Source organism: Pyrgilauda ruficollis, unplaced genomic scaffold, assembly GCF_017590135.1.
Source record: "Pyrgilauda ruficollis isolate IOZ18807 unplaced genomic scaffold, ASM1759013v1 scaffold136, whole genome shotgun sequence".
Taxonomy (NCBI): Eukaryota; Metazoa; Chordata; class Aves; order Passeriformes; family Passeridae; genus Pyrgilauda; species Pyrgilauda ruficollis.
Window position 1 is genome coordinate 508,364 of NW_024512099.1, and position 21,291 is coordinate 529,654.

Consider the following 21,291-nt stretch of genomic DNA (forward strand, 5'->3'; position numbering starts at 1 on the left):
GGTTCAAGACAGGTTCTCAGAAAGAGAAAACAGTGTCAAGGAAAGCAGTTTGTCATGGTCCATTTCTCCCAACTGGCAAATCCAGTTGGACAACTGCAGCTTTTTTTAATGTTTGAGTGTGTGTATTCTGCACTACAATGTAATATTTAAGACTACAACATTTATCATGGATTAAAGAAACCTGCCTGCTGTTAAAAACACCTGCTTTATTTCCAGCATTCATTAAATATTCATTAACTAGGAACCCACCTCAGACTTATTACACAGTTTTCTAGAGAGAATAAATTGATTTCCTCAATTTGACAAATGAAACTTCATAACATACATCTCTTGAACAAGGCACCTTGAGCTGTAACTTTCTTTCCCAGGAATTCTGATGAACCCCTAGTGGTGTCTCCTTATTTAAGGCAATCTTCAAGTGGAGTTTTTCCATTTTCCTATTTGCATCATTCCTTCACAGCCCCAGTTATGTTCTGAACACCACACAACCCTCACAGGACCCAGTGACCCCACTTCACTTCAGCACAGCCAGATCCTGCTCAGCACTTCATCACTGATCCTGCTCTGATAGCTTGGAAAATACCTCATGCACAAATAAAATTTCCTCACAGCTCCAAGGGTGATGGCTCTGCACCAGCATTTTGACTAATGGGGAAAAAGAAAATTTTGGATTTGATCAAAAATCTCTTCTAATGCAACCACAAGATGAATTCCTGCTGCAAAGCTTTAACTGCTGCTGGCATCCTTTGACACTTGCCTTTTTCCATGCTCATGACAGCATGCTGCAGTCCCAGAAGGAAAGTTTAAGGAACAAAATATGAAGGTCAAGTATTTTTCCAGTATCACTTTACTGGACATTTTAGAGCTTCTGAGAGCTTCTAAAAAGGAAGATTATTGCTTTGCACATAAATGGAAAGCTTTTAAAAGTGATTTTCCTTTGAAATGTTACTTCAGAAGGGTAACACCATATTACATTCCAAAGGAACTTCAGAATCTGTTCTGTTGGCTTGAGTGGCACTGGCAAGTTTCTTTTCCACTTGAGTTTACAACATTAAGGAAACCAAAGTAAAAAACCAGGCAGCCTTACAAGGCATGAAAAGAGATTGTAACTAATTTCTAGGTGCAGTGCAAACCCTGCAATCTACCTCCAGGCTCATAAAAGATGTTTTTATTTTTGTGGAGATGTCCCAGCACAGCAGTATTGGTTCTTCCAGGCAGTTTGTGGTTGCTGTCGAGGCCATGAGAGCCTCAGTGTCCTACTGAGGTAAAATTCAATCAGACCAAATCTCAGGGGTGTTAATCACCCCTGAAGATTTCAGACTGAAGCAGATTTACTGACTCATCTCACCTATCAATGCTATCCTGGAAAAGCAAGTGGGGAAAGCTTGTAAGAGAATGCACTCTGAAATAAAAGGGTATGAAAGGTATTATACTCCAAATGGTTGTTGTTCAACCACAAGAATACTGTCAGACAGCTTCATTTAACAACACTTAAAAACTCTCTTAAGTACTGTGGGTTGTAAAAACAAAGCCAATCTACCCAGCAGTTGGGATGTTTTGCTTGCATCACTACAAGACAATGCCCACAGAAAAGCATTTGAAGCTCACACCTCCATATTGTGTGTTTTCAATGAAAAAATTAAGTTCCATCACTTTAAAGTCTTGAGTTAACCCTGAAATAGTTTTAAGCTGAGGTAGCAGATAAACACAGAAGTGAGGGGAGAATTTGGGACTGAGCTTTAGAGTGACACTCACTCATCTTTGTGAGAACTCAGTCTGCACAAACAATCCCACACGCTGAGGCAAAGGGAGCTCACAGGTGTCAAAGGAGAGAGTTTCGGTTATTCCCTTCAGCTTTCCGGTTCACCTAAGTTGCCACTTTTTTTTTTTTTTTTTTTTTTTTGATGTTTCCAGAACAGATAACTGGGATTCCTGCCTCGAGGGATAAGGGGAACAGATAACTGGGATTCCTGCCTCGAGGGATAAGGGAATGCCATTTTCCCATCCTTCACCAGCCAGTGCAGGTGCAGCAGACAGGAGCTGCAGCAACGTGCAAAGGGTAATTAAAGAAAATGCCTGAAACGATCCAGAAGTTGTACAAACCACTACTCAGAGATGATTCTCACAGCCATTTTCAGATTATGCATTATTACATATTCACAGCCACCAGCAAAACCTAGGAGGTATTATTACTCTGCCTCACTCCAAATCAAGACAGCTTTTCCTACCCATCTCACAGAAGATTAGAGTAAGCAATTTGCAGCAGCTTTAGTACCATGTCCAAGCCTGTATTCAGTTCACAAGATTGTCCTCAGCCAGAAGGTGGGACAAAATTCTTCTCACTGTACAAATTTGTTCCCGTACCCTAACGCTCTTTCTTGACCCCAAACCTTGAAATACATTATTTCCCCCATTCCTTTCATTTTGTTGTCACAACTTTGGAAAAGAAACGTTAGGAGTATTTCCACTCGAAATGTCATTCTCGAGGCTTAAATAATTTTCCTAAGATCTCACTTGCTGTGGCCCCTCAATGCTCATCAGTTATGGAGCCTGGGAGGAAGAAGAGGAGCCAAAATTCTGCAGGAGTGAAACGAGGGTATTCATGCAGAGGGTGAGAATGACTACACCGTGTGTTCCTCAGCCCCAAGTAGTTATTACCAGACCATCCACCCAAGTAATGCAACAATGGAGCTCTGTTAAAAATGTGTGGTGACCTAGTGACTGAATACAAGAGTCAAGAAACATCTGCTCTACTCCTATTTTGAAATGAAAGATAATGTGACAATAAAAGCAACATGATTTAATGTCTGAGCTCAGTCAAACCTCGCCATATTGTTGCACTGCCTTTCCCCTCCTTCCCCCAGCGAGGCCACATAAGTGAATCCACAGAGCAAAGACAGATGTACAAGCACTTGAGCAGTGCAGAAATACAAGCCCAATATCCTGAACAGTACTGGAATTTTAGGCATGGATTGCCATCCACAGAAACACTATAGATCCATAAATCTGACCTTTTCTCCCTGTGCTGGCCCTGCACAGTGCTCAGGTAACACCAGGCAGGAAGAGCAGCTGCCCAAGTGAGCATCCTCTTCCAGGGCCTTTTTATTGATGGCAGGGTAAGAGAGTTTTGGATGAGAGGTGAGCCTCACCTGATCGATAAACCAGAGCTGCAGGAGCAGAGAACTTCACAATCACAGTGAGAGCTGAAAGAGCAGATCCCTTACAGCCAGGCTTGCATGCAGAATTCAAGGCCCTTACATCCACAGGAAATTCAGAAATAAATCCTGTTTGAACCTTGGCCATACTGGTGAATAAACTGGTTTTTTTGCCGTTGTTGTTCTGTTGAACTTCATGTGAACTTATTAATTGCTGGACTATATCGTCCCACTGAGTTATTACATTTACACTGTTAATAGGTTCTATTAATGTCTGAGTTCATCTTCAGGTCACGGGTCATTAGCTGAGGCATGGTTTGCATTGTGGCCTATTTTTCATGAAAGGCTTATTAAGAGAGACAGAGACTATCAATGTTAATGGCATTTACTTTTCAAGAATCTAATGAGGTCATTAGTTTCCATGTTTAATTGAAGTGCCAAATGCAAGCATAGAAGATAAAAATGCAGTTGACCTCATCTTAATTTCAGCTCTACAGGAGTATGTTATTCCTCTCTCCTGCCTATTTTTGGCCGTGTATGTTTGTGCAGGAAATGAAGGAGGCATTCCAGTGCTCACCACAGATCCAAGACCTGGCCTCAGAGCACCTCTGAAACAGCCAAATGTGTGTTTCACACCAATGCCTGTTCCTCTTTGCTCAGATGACACTGGAAGCTTCCAGTGCCTGAAACCAGATGTTTTCAATAGATTATGTAATTCTGCTTATTTCTGCAGGGCAGTGTCACACTCGTTCTGAGCACAGGGGATCTGAAATTACTGAAGGTGCACTTCACCTTTTCTGTGTAAGAGGGAATTGCTCAGATCTTAGACACAAGGTACAAACCTTCTTTTCCACATGTATTAAATTTGTCTTGATTAAAAACTTGCAAACTGCTCCAAGGATTAGCTGCATGCCCCAACCACCTGTCTTCATGAGCAGCACTACCTAAAGACAAGTGCAATTTTTTATTGCTCACCTCACTCCAAGCTCACTTTCATCTCGCAGTGAGGTATTGTTGTATATACAGTTCCTTTCTCTCCCCTTTGGCAAGACAAAAATCTATGAATTTTAACATGTTTTTATTATACATTAGACTTTCTTACTCCAGTATTCCTCACTCTAAAGCCAGCTCTGCTATGGTCTCACATCAATTTAATGTGGCTGTGCAGCACTGAGTACACACAGCCCTAGGGTACAACACCAAATAAAGTGATTTAGATCCAGGAGATATGAAAAGTGGGATTTTGTGTTGTGAATTCCTAGCTGAAGAGAAGTTTCTCAAAATCCAGCAGGTATCCATCACAGACTTTGGATGAAATGACAATGAGAACATTCATATTTCTGCATGCACCTAATGAAATCTAAATACGGACACTGAACTTCATGCAGATTCTGTCACACACCCAAAAACATTTAATAATGCAGACTGATGCCTCCAGGGTAAGGGAGAATGCAAATAAGATTTAGTTTCCTGCTTCACAGATATTCTCAACTCCAGATATGTGTTCCAGAAGGATACTAATCATAGGAAATGACCTAAAGCACACGAGTGTTTACAATTATACGTACTAACTAAAAAAATAAAAGAACCAAATGTCACTTGCCAAGCAGTTTTACACATATTTTAGGAAGTCTGAAAATGCAGTGAGGCTTCTTTCCCCCTGGAGGTTTCTGAAAGACACCCACATAAACTGAAACCATCACAGGCTGCGAGTGACTGTTGTCTTTGCTGGAAAGAATGAATGATGCACCTTTGGATAAAAATGTCCTGCTATGGTTTTTAAGACTGAAACCAGGCAAAACCAGGAAAAAAAAAAATCAGCTTTCCTACCAGCATCATTTTGATCTCAGACAAGATATTAATTTGGCTGGTGAGTTACTACTTCCAAATTCAAGTCTAGGCTAACTCAAAATTTCAAGATGACCTGGGCCAATGGCAAAAAGCAAAACACCACAGAAAACTGCTCAACAAAACCCACAATATAAAGAAAAAGGCTTCTAGAAAAGCCAGAGCATGCATTAAATAAGGTGGAATGACCAAGAGGCAAATTAGGCAAGACCAAATTTAAATCATAACCTTAAACCATTGTGATGAGTCCATTAATCTCTTTTTGCTCAATGTGCACTTCAGTCTCCAGACACAAACACCGGCAACCCTTCAGAACTCGGGCAGCAAACAAGGACTGAGCCAGGAGAAAGAGCTCTTGCACAACCTCATCTTTGGAAAGCCACACCAAATATCATCCCCAGTAGTACCAGCAGGAAGCCAAGAGGAAGAGCAGCTCTCCTGATTTCTTAGAACGAGACAAGAAAGGCGCCAATTTGGACAGGCACCCTGCACATCTGAAAGAGCTCACAGCATTTCCACATTCCCCCAGGATGCTGTAATTCAGGGTGCTTGTGCCACACAGCCTTGGAGATCTGAATAAGCAACAGCTTGCAGTAAATTCAAAACAAATTAATTTCCAAGAATTAGATGCTTTCCCACAGATAGAAGCAAAAATGCTTCCAAGAGTTTTTAGGGTCCCATAATGCGTGGCTGAAAAGTTGGTCACTAACTGCCAAAAGGATCACACAGTAAAAGAGGAAAAAAATACACATTTTTACATTTCAACATGTGTAAAAAGGAAAATAATTTATCTCATGCTTGTTTGCAAAATCAAAATCATATGTACTATTTGCTTGAATGACCTTTTCATAGTTAAATGATTTTATATAGATATTCACATTTATAAAGATCTGTAGTGACATTAACCATGAGTGTGCTCATGGTTATTTGTTTTACACTCTGTACAGCAATACAGGGATGGACAACAAAAATGTACACAGAAATGTTCATTTGTACTGGTCAGTTCTACAAAGCCATAAAAACAGGATTGGCTGAAAAGTGTACTTATATCATTAATCAGTAAGGAAACAGTTTACTTAATTACCACTGTGATTCTGGCACGGCATTCCTAAAGGACAGTACAGCCCATGTCACTTTTTATTAAAGTCAGTGCATAAGAGAAGGGAACAGCTTTGGCTCAGCTTGCAGCATGTGGAGGAATCAGCAATTCAACACCTCCTTTAGGGGCTGAGCAGCCCACGAAAGGCAGCAGGCAACAAAAGCAGCTTACAAGGAAGCACCTGAGATAATTACTCCTAAACATCCTCAGGGATTTTTCAAACCTCATTATCTGATTTAGGTGGTTTAGACCCTTTAAAATAAGAAAATAATATATGTAAAGGCAGCACATTATCAGATTAAAGGTTTGGTTTTGGTCTGGTTCTTTTTTTTGTTTTTCGAAAGATGGTTTTTGTTGGTGTTACAAGTTTCTGTTTACTTTTTAAATATTGAGGCAGCTGATTTTGAAATTAAACCATAACATTTCCACATTTTTTTTTTTTTACATTACGGTGCATACGTCAAAAACCATGGGAATGACAGCCATAACATTTCCACATTTTTTTTTTACATTACGGTTCATACGTCAAAAACCATGGGAATGACATTTTTACATATTAAAAATCCTAATAAAAAACCCCCAATGCAGTTTCACCATCTTTGCTGCCAATGATCCAAGACAAAACCAAGTCTAAATTCTCCTGGAAAGCACAGCTTACTCTAGCACAGAGTGAGTGGCAGCCTGGGGGTGGTACCGGTAGAGCAGGAGGCAATGGTTCACTCGAAACACTCCACCACCCTTCTGGAGATGCTCATAAAAAAACAACAAGTCCTCTGGGACACCCTGCAACAGAAAACAGTTATTAGATCAGATTCTGAAGATCAGTACATCTGAAGATTTTTAATTTCTCTGCCAAATGAATATGGTTCAACAGAATTGTTACTCATAATAATGTAAATATTATACATATTTACATAATAAATATAATTATTATATTGTATAATAGATATGCAATATATATTACCTATAATAATAAATGTATTATTATATATAAATATATAATATTTATATATTATATAAATATATATAAATGCAACTTTGCTGCTGCCCAGGGAGGGTGTGGACTCCCCAAGGCCAGGTTGGATGGGGCTTGGAGCAACCTGGAAGTGTCCTGGAGGTGAAACAAGAAGATCTTTAAGTTCCAACCCAAGCCCATCTCTGATTCTGTACTATTATTTGAGTGTGTCCCAATGAACTTCTCTAATGGGCTGTGAAACAAATGAAGCTAATGCTGCTGAATGAGCAGTACTATTTATAAATGAAGTGCAAGGACAGAGGAGGAAAAATTAACATCATCTCATTTTGACAGGGATCTCAAGCTTGGTGCAGGTGAATCCAAAAGAAAGAGAAGGCCAGCTGCTAAACAGTTTGTGCAGCCTGAAGTTCCATGTAACCAAATAATTTGTACTGCAAAGGATCAGTGACTTAAGAAGGGTTTGTTTTTTTTTTTTTCTCATTTTACTGGAATTCTCCTTCTTTCTCTGGCTGTCATACAAATGCTGGTCTCTAGTTAGGAAAGGTGACTCAGGCCCCATAATGACAGACTTCAATAAAAACTGCAATAAAGGCAACCTCAGAATGAGGCAACATCTGAAAAGATTTTTTTATTTTTCTTGAGACTTCCTTCCATGGTACATTCATCCTTATGGGATTGCACCCACTGCTGCTGAAAACACTACAGGATAAAAGCTCCTGCAATTGTGGATCTAACAGGCTCTAGGAAAAATGAGGGATTTCACAGTCATTTAAACATTCTCCACTTAAAAATCAGAGAATCTTCATGCAAGTGATGCAGTGTCAGAAGGGCAATTATATGGCTCATAGCACTCAATTCCATTTTGTGGCATATGAAAGCATAAACCCACCTTTAAAGTCCTCCAGAGAAGGTAAAAAAAGTAGTGTTTATTTATATTTTGCAAAGCTACAGCTTCTTTAAATACTAGAACATTTCATTCTTTCACGTATAAATATAGATATTTCTTCCCTGCAATACAGTGTTTAAAAGGTCACATGGTTTTTACCAGACTAAAAAGCTCCCTTTTATAAAACCAGGTGGGTCAAAGAAAACATTTAAGCGTTGCAACAACAAAAAGCTGAAAGATAAAATGACAATTTTAAAGGAAAAGAAGGTGGAGAGATTGAAATACATTTGTTTCTGTAGACAGTATGACACATATGAATAACCAGGTCAGAAACCTCAACCTCAATCTTAACCATTCTATTTCAACACAGAAAAATAATAAGAGTACAAGTAAAAAAAAAAAAATTGAAAATGTTCCCTATTACTACAGCCTCTGAGTTTCTTCCATAATTAATGAGATTCTCTAATTACAGTGCTGGGCTGGCCCTCTAGTTATGAGAGCAATACAGTTCAGTGACTATTTCTCATCCCCACCAGGCTGAGTAGCCAGAGGGGTGTGGGTGTGGAAGAGAAATGAGACAAAAAACTCTCTGAACCCTGGAAAACAACTGCAGACCACTCAGCTGAACATGTGCACCTTGGGAGAAACCAGAATCCAGTCGAGCTCTGGGCTCTGCAGCTCCTGCCCTCACTCTGGGTCTTGTGTGACACTGGGCCATGCTCCCACCTTCTGAATTAAATGGATTCTGCTCACTGAGGGCAGCTCATCTGCAGACATTGGTTGTCTTTGTAGACATTTGTCTGACTTCTGGTTTAAGAGCTGCAAGGCAGAAGAAAACTTTAAGACAAGCTCATACAATTTATGCTTTATGTGACTACTTTGAAAGTCACAACAGAAATCTGGGAGAAGTTAGAGTGGCAGCCAGCAACCACAGTCACCAAGAATACAAGAAAAATGCAAAATCATTTTCTTTCCATTTATCTTGTAGCCCTTTCTACATTTTCCTTATCGTGGACTTTAAGGGAAATATGAGCCAGCAGAAAAGTTCAAACCTTTTTCTCTTTTCCCATCACACACTAGACCACGTCTCAGGGCACAAGTGCAGCAGATATCAGCTTGCTGCAGGAGCCACATTTTGATTCACATCTATGATTATGTCACATCCATCTCAGCAATTCCTTCTCTGTTGGATAAGCTTTTCCATTATTCAAGACAACTGTTAATATGTATATTTAAGAAGAGTTACTGCACAAGTAAAAGGATCTTTCAAAAAACACTCTTTGGTTCCAAGGGCTCTTTTGCTTTCCTTTATCTGGCAGAAATTCTCTGGAATAAAGTGCACTCAGGCCTAGGAAGGAGCAGGTGCCTTGCACTGCTCAGCAGTGGCCTCTCACATTACAAAGGAGCAGCAGTGCCACGCATTTTTCAGAGGAAAGATGTTGACTGTGTTATGGATCCTGCAGGGATGGGACTTCCTACGGCTCTTGAGCGTGTAAGTTTGCTGCAACACAAGAGCTCCTTCCCAGCTGAGATCTATTATTGGATCCAGATGGCATTTTAAACACCAGGAATCTTTGTGAAACAACACAACTCTGAAAGAGAAAGCTGTTTAACCACTAAAGGGATATTTTAATGTATTTTTTGAAAATGAATATCTATAGCTAAAAGTATCAATTACTAACCCAGCATTTCAGCAATAGGCTACCACATCAATAGCTTTCAGCAACAATAAATACAATTAAATTGCACAGTTTACATGTTACTGGGACTACATGCAGAATTTTCCATATTATGGCAAAACCAACCGCACATCCTCTGCTGCAAAAGGGCATAAACTAATTACAGCTCCCAGAGAAAAGCACAGCCTGCCCCTGCTCTGCTCTAAGCAGCCCAATGCAAAATCATAGCTCACTTTTTCACATTCCCACTGAACAGGGGAAGGGTTTCTGCTGACCCAGTATTTTGGGCAGGTACTGCTTGCTATGCTGATGGTTGTACAGGTGAGGGGACTGATTTTTTATAGACCATGGGGTGTCAAGCAGAACCCTAATTTGAGTTAAAGTAACTCCTTGTTCAGGGATTAACTAAATTATCTATGATCCTTCTCTTGCCATCTTCTATTGCTCGCTGTTCTCACTCCTGGCAGCAAACTGTGCTCCAACTGCAGCCACCCCAGCATTTTCCAAAGAGGTTCAAGCATCCCCCAACAAGCAATTCTGGCTACAACTCTTGCACCTCCACCATCAGTCAGGATGAGGAGCATCAGCAGGGATCTTTCCAGGGCAAAGCCTGGAGGTTTTCCTGAGGGGTTTATTACATTCCCAAAGGGACCATCAGCAATTTTTGGAGGAGTTTTAATGCAAGTGATGCTGTAACCATGAACACCTGCTGAGGCCATGCTGGGATGACCAACAGCAGCACTTCAGGCTGAGAGCAGCCCTTTCATTTGCTCACTTGGACAGAAACCACCACGGGGCTGTAGAGGCCCCGTGTATATATATAATATACAAATATAAAAGCTGCCTTTTACTGCTAAACCAGAATAAATCTGTCCCAACTTCCTTATCCATCCCTGCTCAGCCTTGTCTCAGCCCCATCTGACCCTCCCTGTCCCAGCTCCCAGGCACTCTGGCAGAGGTGGCAGATCCTTGTGAGCACAACCAGCGGAGATTTATCCTGTGCAGAGAAGTCTGACTGGTGAAAATGGGAGATCTACAAGTATTTCATAAATACATGCACTTATAAGAAACAGCAATGACAAATAAGACAGGAGAAGTACATCAATCCACAGGGGGAAAAGCCTTCAGGTTTGGAAAAGCCTGGCCTCCCTTTTGGTCAGGGGCATCAAGGAAAACTGGGCTGCAACATTTTGTAGAACAGTCAGCACCATCAGGGTAACTGCTGGACAGAAAAAATTGCTTTACTTCCTCAGAGGAGCCTAAAATTGGTGAATGGAAAGAATTAAATAGCTATTAATAGCTTTTCTACAGGATTATCCCGGATATTCTTAAGTCTCCCTTTCTGCAGATCTGTCACTTCATTTCTTGGCTCTCATCCAAATCATGCCTTTCCATCATTTTGCCTTGATTACAGGACCCAGAGCCCATTAGGATTTATTTTATTGTTTAAGAAATAACAGGTTAAAGGAAACTCCAAAAGGTTGCTTTCATCCAAATGTCTTGGCACAGAGAAAAGCAGTTAAACAAAGATGATGGGGAAGTCAAGTGGAAGGGAGGTGGTAAATTGTAAATGATATTTAATAACAGACCAGCAGAAAATATAATTAGACACAGGGTATGGGGTGAATTTTCAAATAGCTTATAAAGTGGAATTAATCACAGGCTCCACCACTTTTTCTCTGCTTTTTAGATCAAATATTGATCTCTGTTCAGCTTTAACTATATAAAGCCAAAAGCAAACAAAAAAACCCCAGCAGTGCCTGTATTTTATCCCAGTTTTCCCCACAGCATCCTGATGGGTTATTTGACAGACTGACAGTATTTTAGTTCACGTTCCAAAAAACCAAATTCCTACTTGGCCTTTTACCTCTGAGGCATTATTGTAACCACTTGCCTTTCTGAATGGAACGAGATTTGTGTGCTCTGGCAGGCAAACATGGAAAATTGCATCAGCGAGTGCCTAACAGCCACATCTACCTCAGAGCTTTCCACATGGCCTACAGTCTCCTGTGCTCAAAAGGATATTTTGACACCTCCTCAGTTCGTGTTTTTTGTGACCTTTTATCACCAAAATAGAATGAAACTGAGCTCCAGACACTTTGTTCAGAGGCACAGTTTGTATTCAGAAAGGCTGGTGCTTTACAATGCACGATTCCATCTGGGGCTCATTAAGAATAATTTCCCCCTGTTTACACTTTGAGATTAGCTCAGAACTTTAAGGCTGTCACTCCATTTTCAGTTTTCATACACTTAGAAAGGAAGGATAAACACAGGGGTGACAGGAAATTTGGAACCCAGTTGCGGTAAGATTCTAGAGAAAGAGACAAGTTTGGCACGTAACAGTTGTGATGTGGAGAGTAATTCTGCCTGGAGAGAGCCAAGACTGCAATTTTCCACCCTTGCATGCAGTGGAGCCTGCAGGGTAGCAATGCTCATTTGTACAGCTCTCCTGGTACTCAGCATTTCTGTCAGACACGTAAAAAATAACTTTTCTTCCCTAATAACAGGCACCCCATCTCCCACTGCACACGCCTGGGGAGCTCCCCACCCTAACAGATGACACAGCTTCAAAATCTGCTTTTCACATTAGGCCAGAACACGGGCATTTTTCTCCTCAGCACAAGTTTTTTGTGATGCTTTTGGACACGGTTATAACTTTTTAACAATGGTGCTACTTATTAGGAGACACCAAAAACTCCAGCAGCAAAGCCACCCGTGGTAATGTCACACACCAAGTGTCAAATGGGAGTTCTGGAGGGTTTGGGAAGTGCTGCTACTTTTTTCCATAGGGAAGTACTGCAGTCTTTATAGAAAATTGCTTAAAAGATTATTTTATTTTAGTTTCCTAAAAAAAGAAAGCCACAAATATGGTTCATCGTGTGACTCTTCTTCCAGCAGGGGATACTATTTGAAATGTTACCTTACAGGCTTGTGACCATTTCCACTGTATTGTGAACACCATCAGAGCTTGCTAAAATCTCTTCAGTATTCCTGCTTTAATTATAATTTATCAGAGATTGCATAAATAAAATCTCTTTTATTATTTAACCATTTTAGTTAACTAATATATAAAACAAACCTGTTAGGTTCTTTGAGACCATTTATGAATATATTATTTTGTTTGCACCTAAAAGGAATACACTTCCAACAACTGCAGATCTTGATCAGAAAGAACTTCATTTAAAAAATGATGGAAAAAACCTGTTTGACCTAAAGCCTGAATGACTGGAGAGAGACACATATCTACCTGGAATAAAAAAATGATTACCCCATAGCACATCTATTTGTATTTGATCACTCCACCCACTCTGTTACCATCAACATCAAATCACAATTTCTCCCATGAAAGAATTACCCTCCATTCTTTCCTAAGCACTGAAATACGAAGAACAGGTGTTTGGATTTCATTTCAAATGAGAAATGCAGCTTTTTGGCAAGAAACAGCTCAGCAAATGGGGAAGGCCAAAACATGAGATTTGCTGGCCTGTTCTGTGTTTACTTCCAGCAATGTGACACTGGCAAGTCTCATGAATAAACACTAACTCAGAAATGGAGATGGAAATGATCAGATTAATGCAGATCCTGGCTCAGCTCAGAACTTACAGGGATGAGACCCTTCAGAGTATTCTCAGCTCTGCTGACACACAGAGGAAAAACTTCCCTTGTTTTAAAGGGTTTCTTTTCAAATGAAAACGAACGAGTTAGAGCAATGCTAAATACTTTGTAACACTAAATGCTCAAGATTTAAGGCTTGATTTTGTGTCCTCTAAACCCTCAGCAGACAAAGGTTTGACTTCACTGCTTTGTTCAGATCTGTCCTGCTCCTGGGGTATTTTTCTGAAGGTCCTCTGCATCAGCCAGGGCCTGAGCTTGGACATGTTGGACACCTCACAATAGGGACAAACAATAAGTTCAACTTATCACTTGTAATTCTCCAAACCAGAAGGACATATCATGCATTGTGGCTGAAAAATCATCAGGATTAAGATTGTCAGTGTACTACAGCTGAATAACCAGTGGCATAGTTCCTACACAATTACACAGAGACAGCAAAACAGAAAAAAACCCTACTCATAAAAACAAAACAAGGAGGAAAAAAAAAGCCAAAATGAAAAGCAAAAAGCACAGAACAATAGTCTATTTAACTTAACCTCTTGAACTTTATCATTAGGCTTGCTGTTCTATTGTTGCTGCTGCTTTAACTTGCTTGCTTGCTTTCTGGAGCTTACTAACAAGGCTCAAGAAGTCAGACATCCTTCAGAGAGTGAAAATACAATGATAAGAAATAATAATAAAAAAGAAATAAAGAGCCTGGGTCAGCAAATGTAGATTGTATTGGGAGCCAGGCAGCATTCCCAGCTCTTCCACTCACCCATCATGTAATTAAGGGCAAATCTTTTCACTGCTCTAAACAATTCAGTTCTCTCTCTGCTGTCTCCTTATAATTATAATTTTTTGGCAGCCCAAAGAATAATATTTGTATGTCCTCATACATACACACACATGTATATATATACACACTGCATGGCACTGAAGGGCTTCATTTAAAAGCTATAAAAATAATAATCATCATCATCATCTGTTGTAGTTTAAATAATTAAATAGGAAATAGCCTTAGCAGATTTGTTTTAGAGTGCTAATAAATGAAAGCTTTGGGGAAAAAAAAAAATCAGAGCCACCCATTTTAGCCCTAAAATCTCACCAAAACCACTGGAAGCAAAATCTCTCAGAACCAAACCACACAAAATGGATCCAAATGTGTTTAAATTAGATCTATTTGCCAACATATTTCAACTACCACAATAAATACTGCTAACAGGCACCCATGGATTTTATTCCATAAACACACTGATGAGCTTAAAGCAATCAAATTGAACTCATACAGGAAATTGATAAAGACAAAAAACACCTAACTGGCAGGGCAAAAACACTTCTGAGACCACAGGTGTTGAATTTGTAACCTCCCAGCTCTGATCCTTGAGCAGAAGCTACTTTAAATCTTCCAAGGACAAGCACAAGAGCTAAGATTGACAAGAGGACAGGTGGATAAATGAGCTTTTGTGGTAATAGTTTCATGGCCCTTCTTTTTTCCTCTCAGGGATATAAATCTGCCCCCTTAGATGAAGGTGCTTTTGTCCCTCTGCCATTCTGCACCTTTTTTCCCTCCCAACTTCTTTCAGCAACCTACCTCACCCAGCTCATAACAAAACTAAGGGCTCACCTGTTTTTAGCATCTATTCCAGGGATCAAAGAGGAGCTTTGGTGTCTGAAACCTTTAATTTTTTTCCAGGTTTGCTGGCACATCCAATAGGTGTGTTCCAATGCCAGCCTCAGGTAGGTCCTTCCATCACCAGGGTTATTCCCAAACAACTTCAGCTGGTTGGAGACTGGTTTTTAAAAAAATTGTATGACCCAGGTCTTTTAGAGCTCAGTTTTCATCTACATCCCTTCCCTATTGCTCCTGAATAACAGGGAGAGGCTGTTAAACAAGGGGATGGCTCCTGGACTACAGATCACCTGCAGCACTCACCTTTCCACCCTCATCAAATCTTCCCACATGAAAAAACCATTCTCGAGAGCAGAACCAGGTTGGCATGATCACAGTAGGCCCATGGGAGGTGAACACCTAGGGGAAAAAAGAGGGGGAAAAATCCAGTCAGTTAACAAAATGTCAAACCCAGCAGCTGCTGAGGAACAAAGCAGACCTCACACATCCACCTGAAATTATGCCTATGCCTAACCTTCAGCAGTTTTGAACGCTGAGAAGAGCCAGTGCTGGAAATTTAGCAGGTGCTTAGTGTTGGAAGTGCAGTGTGTAGCAGAATCTCCCCGGCACCACAGCCCAAAAGGTGAGTCTGGTTCCTGCTCCATATTCCATGACCTTCTCTTCTCCCCCAAGCTGTAACACGTGCAGAGTACTTAAAGCATTTTTCCAAATTTAGAGTATGACACTGGAGCTGGCACTTTATCAATAATGATGTTGTTAATATGGAAATGAAGTAATTGAGAAGAATCACGGAAAGTTCAAGTTCTTAAACTGAACTCTACAATTCCTGAGCACTGATTTTTTTTCCATTTTATATTTATTATACATATATTAAGTATGAACTTTCACTGGAACTTTCTTTTATTTCTGCCAAAGACACTTAAATCCTAATGAAGCTTGAACAAGTTAAAATGCAATTTGTTTTAAACATCACCTGAGTACTGTGGATTTGCTACCCAGGAGTACCTACAATTAAAGGTTTTTGGAAAGGAAGAGCCTTAAGTAGAGAAAAGGGAGTAACTATTAAGTTCATCTCTTCATTTGTGACAGCCAAGAACTATACAAATGGGTCTTGGAAGCTTCAAACAAACTTGTTGCAAGTATAACTGTGAAATAAGCCAGAATGTGGACGACAGGAGGTAAACTGGTTCTTTCTTTTGCACAAGATGAAGCATCCAGGCAAAGAGGAGACTGAACTTGTCAAACACAAGGTGCAAAGTGAAGGCAGGAGCTTGTGCTTGCTTCCAGCAGAGACACAGGAACTGCAGAGCACACGCTGGGGCAGGAAAAACCAACTCCACAACTGCTGTCAGTCAAGTGACAGTGCTGATCTGTGAGCTGGCAATTTCACGTTACAGTGGTAATATTAATATTCCTGTGCACCTGAAGCTCTTCAGTGAAGAGTGTACATTTGTCACATGCAGCTCAGCAGCTACATTTTGAAGGTGCTCCTCTTGATGTCAGCCTGAGGGAGCTCCGCAAACTCTTATGTTGGCCACATCAATTTCCACAGATAAACATGGACTTAAACCAAATAAAGACATTTAAACCAATTGTCCAAATTAATTAAATCGGAAATCCAATCAAAATTTGGCAGATGACCTACTGCCACTTTTCTAACAGGCATTTGCCCAAACTTCAGGTGAAGCACACAGCATGCCAACAGAACTTCATTGTCCCTAAAAGAATCTGGGGGTGACTCATTTTCATCCAGACACTTCAATTCTACCATAAAATCACTTAAAACTTAAAATCAATTCTATCACCTAATGTCTTAACTCATCAGCAGGTTGTCCAGAGACGAAATACTCCAGTTCAGAGGTGTTAAATGGAAAATTCTCCCCCCAAGAGTCAGTGGGAGCTGAAAGAGTCAAAACAACCCCAGAAAAGCAGAGCAGCCTTGATTACTGAGTACATGGTTATTAGCTGCACATTAATTACAGGGGCAATTGAGTATGGCCTGAACCCAACAATGACCAAAGAGTAATCCCAAAAGAAAACAGCAGCAGGGAGAAAAGCCAGGCCAGAGGGCATTGCATTGAATCTCATTTCTGAAAGACACAAAAACTTCAAAAGAAACCCTTGAGCCCGTGGGTACTTGTGAAATGTGTCTGGAGAGGCCAGAACGGCATTTCCTCAGAGCTGCCAGGTCCCTCAGGGATCAGGAATGCACTTCACCTCTGAGCTGGAGCTCCAAGCCATCAGCTGTGCCCTCACGTGCCAAGAGCATCCCTCCCAAACATCCCAGATGACACTGACACAGACACTCCAGTGAAACCAGACAGAACAGGTTCTTTCGTAATAATAAATAATTATATACTGCTATTTTATAATATTCATTAGAATTATAATAACTACATTCTTAAATTATATTATTTATTAAATTATAGTTAGTACATATTGAATATATTAATTGTTATAATTTATTATCTATGATGAAAGTATGTTATTTTATAATAAAATAATTATTTTATTTATATTATTGTTATTTTTATTATGAAAAATTTAAGAGAAAATGTCCAAAAGGCACTGATGTTAACACAGATGATGATTTTACAGCAGACCATCCCACACTGATGTCTCTCCTAAAACCAGCAGTGCTCTGTGGCTCACTGCTCATCTCAGCAGAGACACCAGAGGAGAATCACACGGGCAAAACAGAGACTGATGATGGCACACATGATTTCAGGATCTTATCCTTCCAGAAGGTCTTCAAACCTGCACACACAGCAGCTGAGAGCCAATGAATTGGCAAATAAACTTTTCCTACATGAACACTTACAGTGCAACATCAAAACTGACCTAAGGAAATTTATTTGTGCTGCTGTCACAAAGGACAAAGTCACACTACCTCGTGCCTTGCTATGTAAGAATAACTTCTGTGAAGCTGAAATTCTCTTTGTTGTTGTTGTTGCTTAGTCTTCAGCTGAACCTCCTGATCCAACAAACCATAAATCAGCAATGCTACCACACAGGAGGATGCAGGAAAGCAGGGCACCAAGCAGAGAGCACAAAACCCTTCTCAGCAGCGGCAGAGATGATCCAGAAATAATCTTTAACCTGATGAAACTGCTAGAAATCTCCATTTACACCACATTTACATTAATTAAGAGCTCTCCCACTCATCCTGCCTGTGGCTGCACACCCCAGTCACAGCACTGGCACTCTCCTGACCCCAGGATGGATCAAAGCACCACATCAGTAAAAAGCCATTATTTTCCTTGGTTTTAGTGTTAGTTTTCTACAGCCTTAGCTCTCTGAATCAGTTCACTGTGGGGTCAGAGCAGCAATACCACCGACACACTGGAGAGGGAAGGAAAAGCTTTGGAGAGGAAACAAACCCTCCCTTCTTGGTCACTGCCCACAGCTCATGAGTCCAGCTGAAACATAAAACTGCATCCTCTGAATACCCACCCTGATGGGAGGAGAAGTGGCCAGGAAAAACACTAACAACTGTTCTGAAACACTGAGGCATCTGCCAAACTTCTGAAAACCACCTTCCAGAGCTTTTGAAATTTTATCTTCAAGTGAAAAAAAAAATAACCTCAACCTTCTGCACTTTGGAAATTCTATATTTCACCTTGGTTTAGTCTGATGGGAAAGTTTCCTCTGTATTTCTTTTTTGTCTATTCTTGTCATAAACTCTTGCCAAGGTGTTAAAAAACAGTCAAATTGTCTTGTTCCATGATAAAAACTGCAATTTCTCACTTTGTGAGACTGACACTCCAGATTTTATCCATAAATCTTTTAGATTGCATGGACTGGAACGAGAGAAACAAAGAGGACATGCTAGTCTTAACTTGACAATCAATCAAAAGCAGAATTTGAATGATGGTGCCATCAACTATGTTTAGTTTTCTTGGAAATATCCTCCAACTGTGCTTTATAAATGTCTTGTGTCACCTTGGAACACCAGTGGGTTTCCAGACCTCCTTGAGGAATTAATTCAGTATTCTGAGAGCAGGTTGGACCTGTGAACCTTTCACACACAGCTGGATTGAAAGATTAATGTTTATTAATAATACTTGTTATTAATTACAGAACACTGTATGCTGTAAAAAAAAAAATCTCAATATTGAATATTTCATGTTAAAAATCAGAAGATGAAGGTATAAATCTGTTCAGGTTTTGAATTCCTGCAGAACAGTGTTGTGATAACCTAACTGGAATCCATCTCCAGATGATGGGCACAAATTCCTATTTCAGCGTCTTATTTACTAAATTATTTAGAACTTTTATTACTAGCTGGGTTTATTCCAAGGATCAAGTAGCAAGTAATTGAAACTGGTTTGTTCTTGTTCATTGTTTGGCTATCGAATTACATCCAACTGTTACACAGATTCTCTGAAAATAAATCTAAAGAGCACAAAGAGCTGATAAAGTGACTTTCATTGTTGTGTTTCAAAGCTGTCAGCAGCACATGGAACTCTGGTTCCCACTGATGCTCAGCGCAGGCCATGCCAGCATTCAGTGCAAAACTTCAGTTCCAGTACAGGGAAAACATTTGTGTGTTTACAGAAACTTCTCAAGGAAAGTTCTCTTCCCTGAAGCAGCAAATCAAAGTCTAACAGCAGTGAGAAAAGCAGATATGCAGATGGTGAAAAAACCTTGTCACATCAGATATCATCGTGCCATGCAGGACACAGGGGAAACCAGGCAGCTCACAGAAGCAACAGATTTAATTTCATTTAATTGAGCAAGGAGCTAATTCCCCCAAACACACCACACATTTAATTCTACTTATGCTACAGCATTTTTCCAAAATTATATCCACACAAATCAAGGATTAGACACATTTGTTGAGACAAACGAAGCTTTCAAATATCCAGGGGAATACATTGACACGTAAGAAGGTGAAAGAGAAGAGAGCAAACCCCATGGGGAGGGCCACAGTGATTCTGTAAGCAGAGCATGGGCTGAAGGGAATCATTCCTGGCCTTGAAGCAATGATGAGTTAAGGTATCTGTGCATTAATTCAGCAATGAATGTAGCAGGACCTTGCTCCTGAGGTGTACCAGGTTTACATCCAGAATCAGTCTGTGTGTAGTGTGAGAGAAGAGGTACAGAGGGTAGGGAAGAGATAAATAAAGACTCTTCCTACTTCAACAAAGTACTGGTCAAAGAGGATTTTTCAAAAGAAAATAACTACAATGAGCTTTATGAAGCTTTTAGGAAAAAAATTTGGAAATTAGGAAATTGAAATTAGAAATTAAAATTAGAAAATTTGGAAAAATGACTCCATGCAGTAAAATAAAGCATTCTGCAGCAAGAGGTTGTCTTCTTGGCTTGCTGTTTGTGCTGAAGTTTTACTACAAAAGAAAGAAAATCTGCTTAAAGTCGTATTGGCAGGTCCTGAATTGTGATTAGAACAAAAAAGCAGCCAGTGTGGAATGGATTCCATGCAGTTGGTTTATACTGCCCTGAACTGCTGTACCCTTTCCTGGGCTGTACAAATAACTGTGTCACCTCATCACTGCAAGCCTCCAGAGCAGCTGAAAATCCTTCTCTAAGGAAGCTGGAATCCAGCACAGCAAAAAGCAGATTATTGAAATAAACCATCCCTTGCCTCTCTGTGCAGAAAAGCTGGTGTGTACACAATAATTCTGGTGCAGGCCTGACTGAAAATCAGTGGAATTTAGCCTTCACAAGCCCAAACTCCACTGAGCTACAAAACTAATCAAAAAGGGTAAGAGAGTCCTGAGAGCTGCTAATGCCAGTGAAAGCAGAGAACATTCAGCACCTCCAAGAAGGTATTCCTGCTCCTGGAAAATTTATGACCTACAGCTCCCTGTGATTTCCTCTGGACCTGAAGCCTGAATGAAGGCTGGAATGTCTCACAGTTTGCAGGAAACTCAGAGCAGAGCCAGTGAGAGGAGCTGTGAGGTGATGCTTCCCCTGAATGCAAAGGGCACAGTCATGGCAGGAAAGCTGGGGGAGAAAAGATGAATTTTGCTGTAACAATCTTGCTGGTTCCTCACAGTTTATTGCATTCCAGTGCTTTTCACCAGGCCGCTCACTTTCAGAAAAGTACAACAGTCCTCTTTACAGCTACACAACCATTACATAAAAATATAAAATTTTTACAAATAGCATTCCCCATGTGAAATAAAATCTTCATAGCAAGTCTCTGCAGTGAATCCACCACCTGGAATGAAAGCCAGGCTGTGTATCAGCAGGGCATCACCTCCTCCTGCCATCTCTGGCTGCAGCAGAGCCCCACGAAGAGTGAAATGCTGGGTAAAGACAGCAAAAGGCAGGCTGCTCTCTACCCAGGTTATTAGATTTCCTTAAAATTTCCTGCTGAAAGCAAAACTGTTTACAAACTTGCTACGAGCAAATATATTAACTTTGGGTTTCCAGTCCAGTTCCTATGGATTGAATT

The 21,291-nt window shown here is 40.3% G+C and overlaps 1 protein-coding gene across 4 annotated transcripts in view; it reads right to left on the reverse strand.

Annotated features, from left to right (window-relative positions):
* Positions 1–21,291, reverse strand: part of B3GNTL1 (UDP-GlcNAc:betaGal beta-1,3-N-acetylglucosaminyltransferase like 1) — a 74,607-nt gene that overhangs the window by 15,112 nt on the left and 38,204 nt on the right. For 3 of the 4 annotated variants that reach the window (XM_041459446.1, XM_041459444.1, XM_041459447.1), the window contains exons 2-3: positions 15,174–15,269; positions 6,761–6,885 (exon numbers count right to left, since the gene is read on the reverse strand). In XM_041459446.1, coding sequence (XP_041315380.1) covers positions 6,761–6,885; positions 15,174–15,239 — 191 coding nt within the window. In that variant the 5' untranslated portion in view covers positions 15,240–15,269. Of the gene's footprint in view, positions 1–6,760; positions 6,886–15,173; positions 15,270–15,384; positions 15,517–21,291 lie in introns of those variants that run through there. The other variant, XM_041459445.1, reaches the window with a different exon arrangement.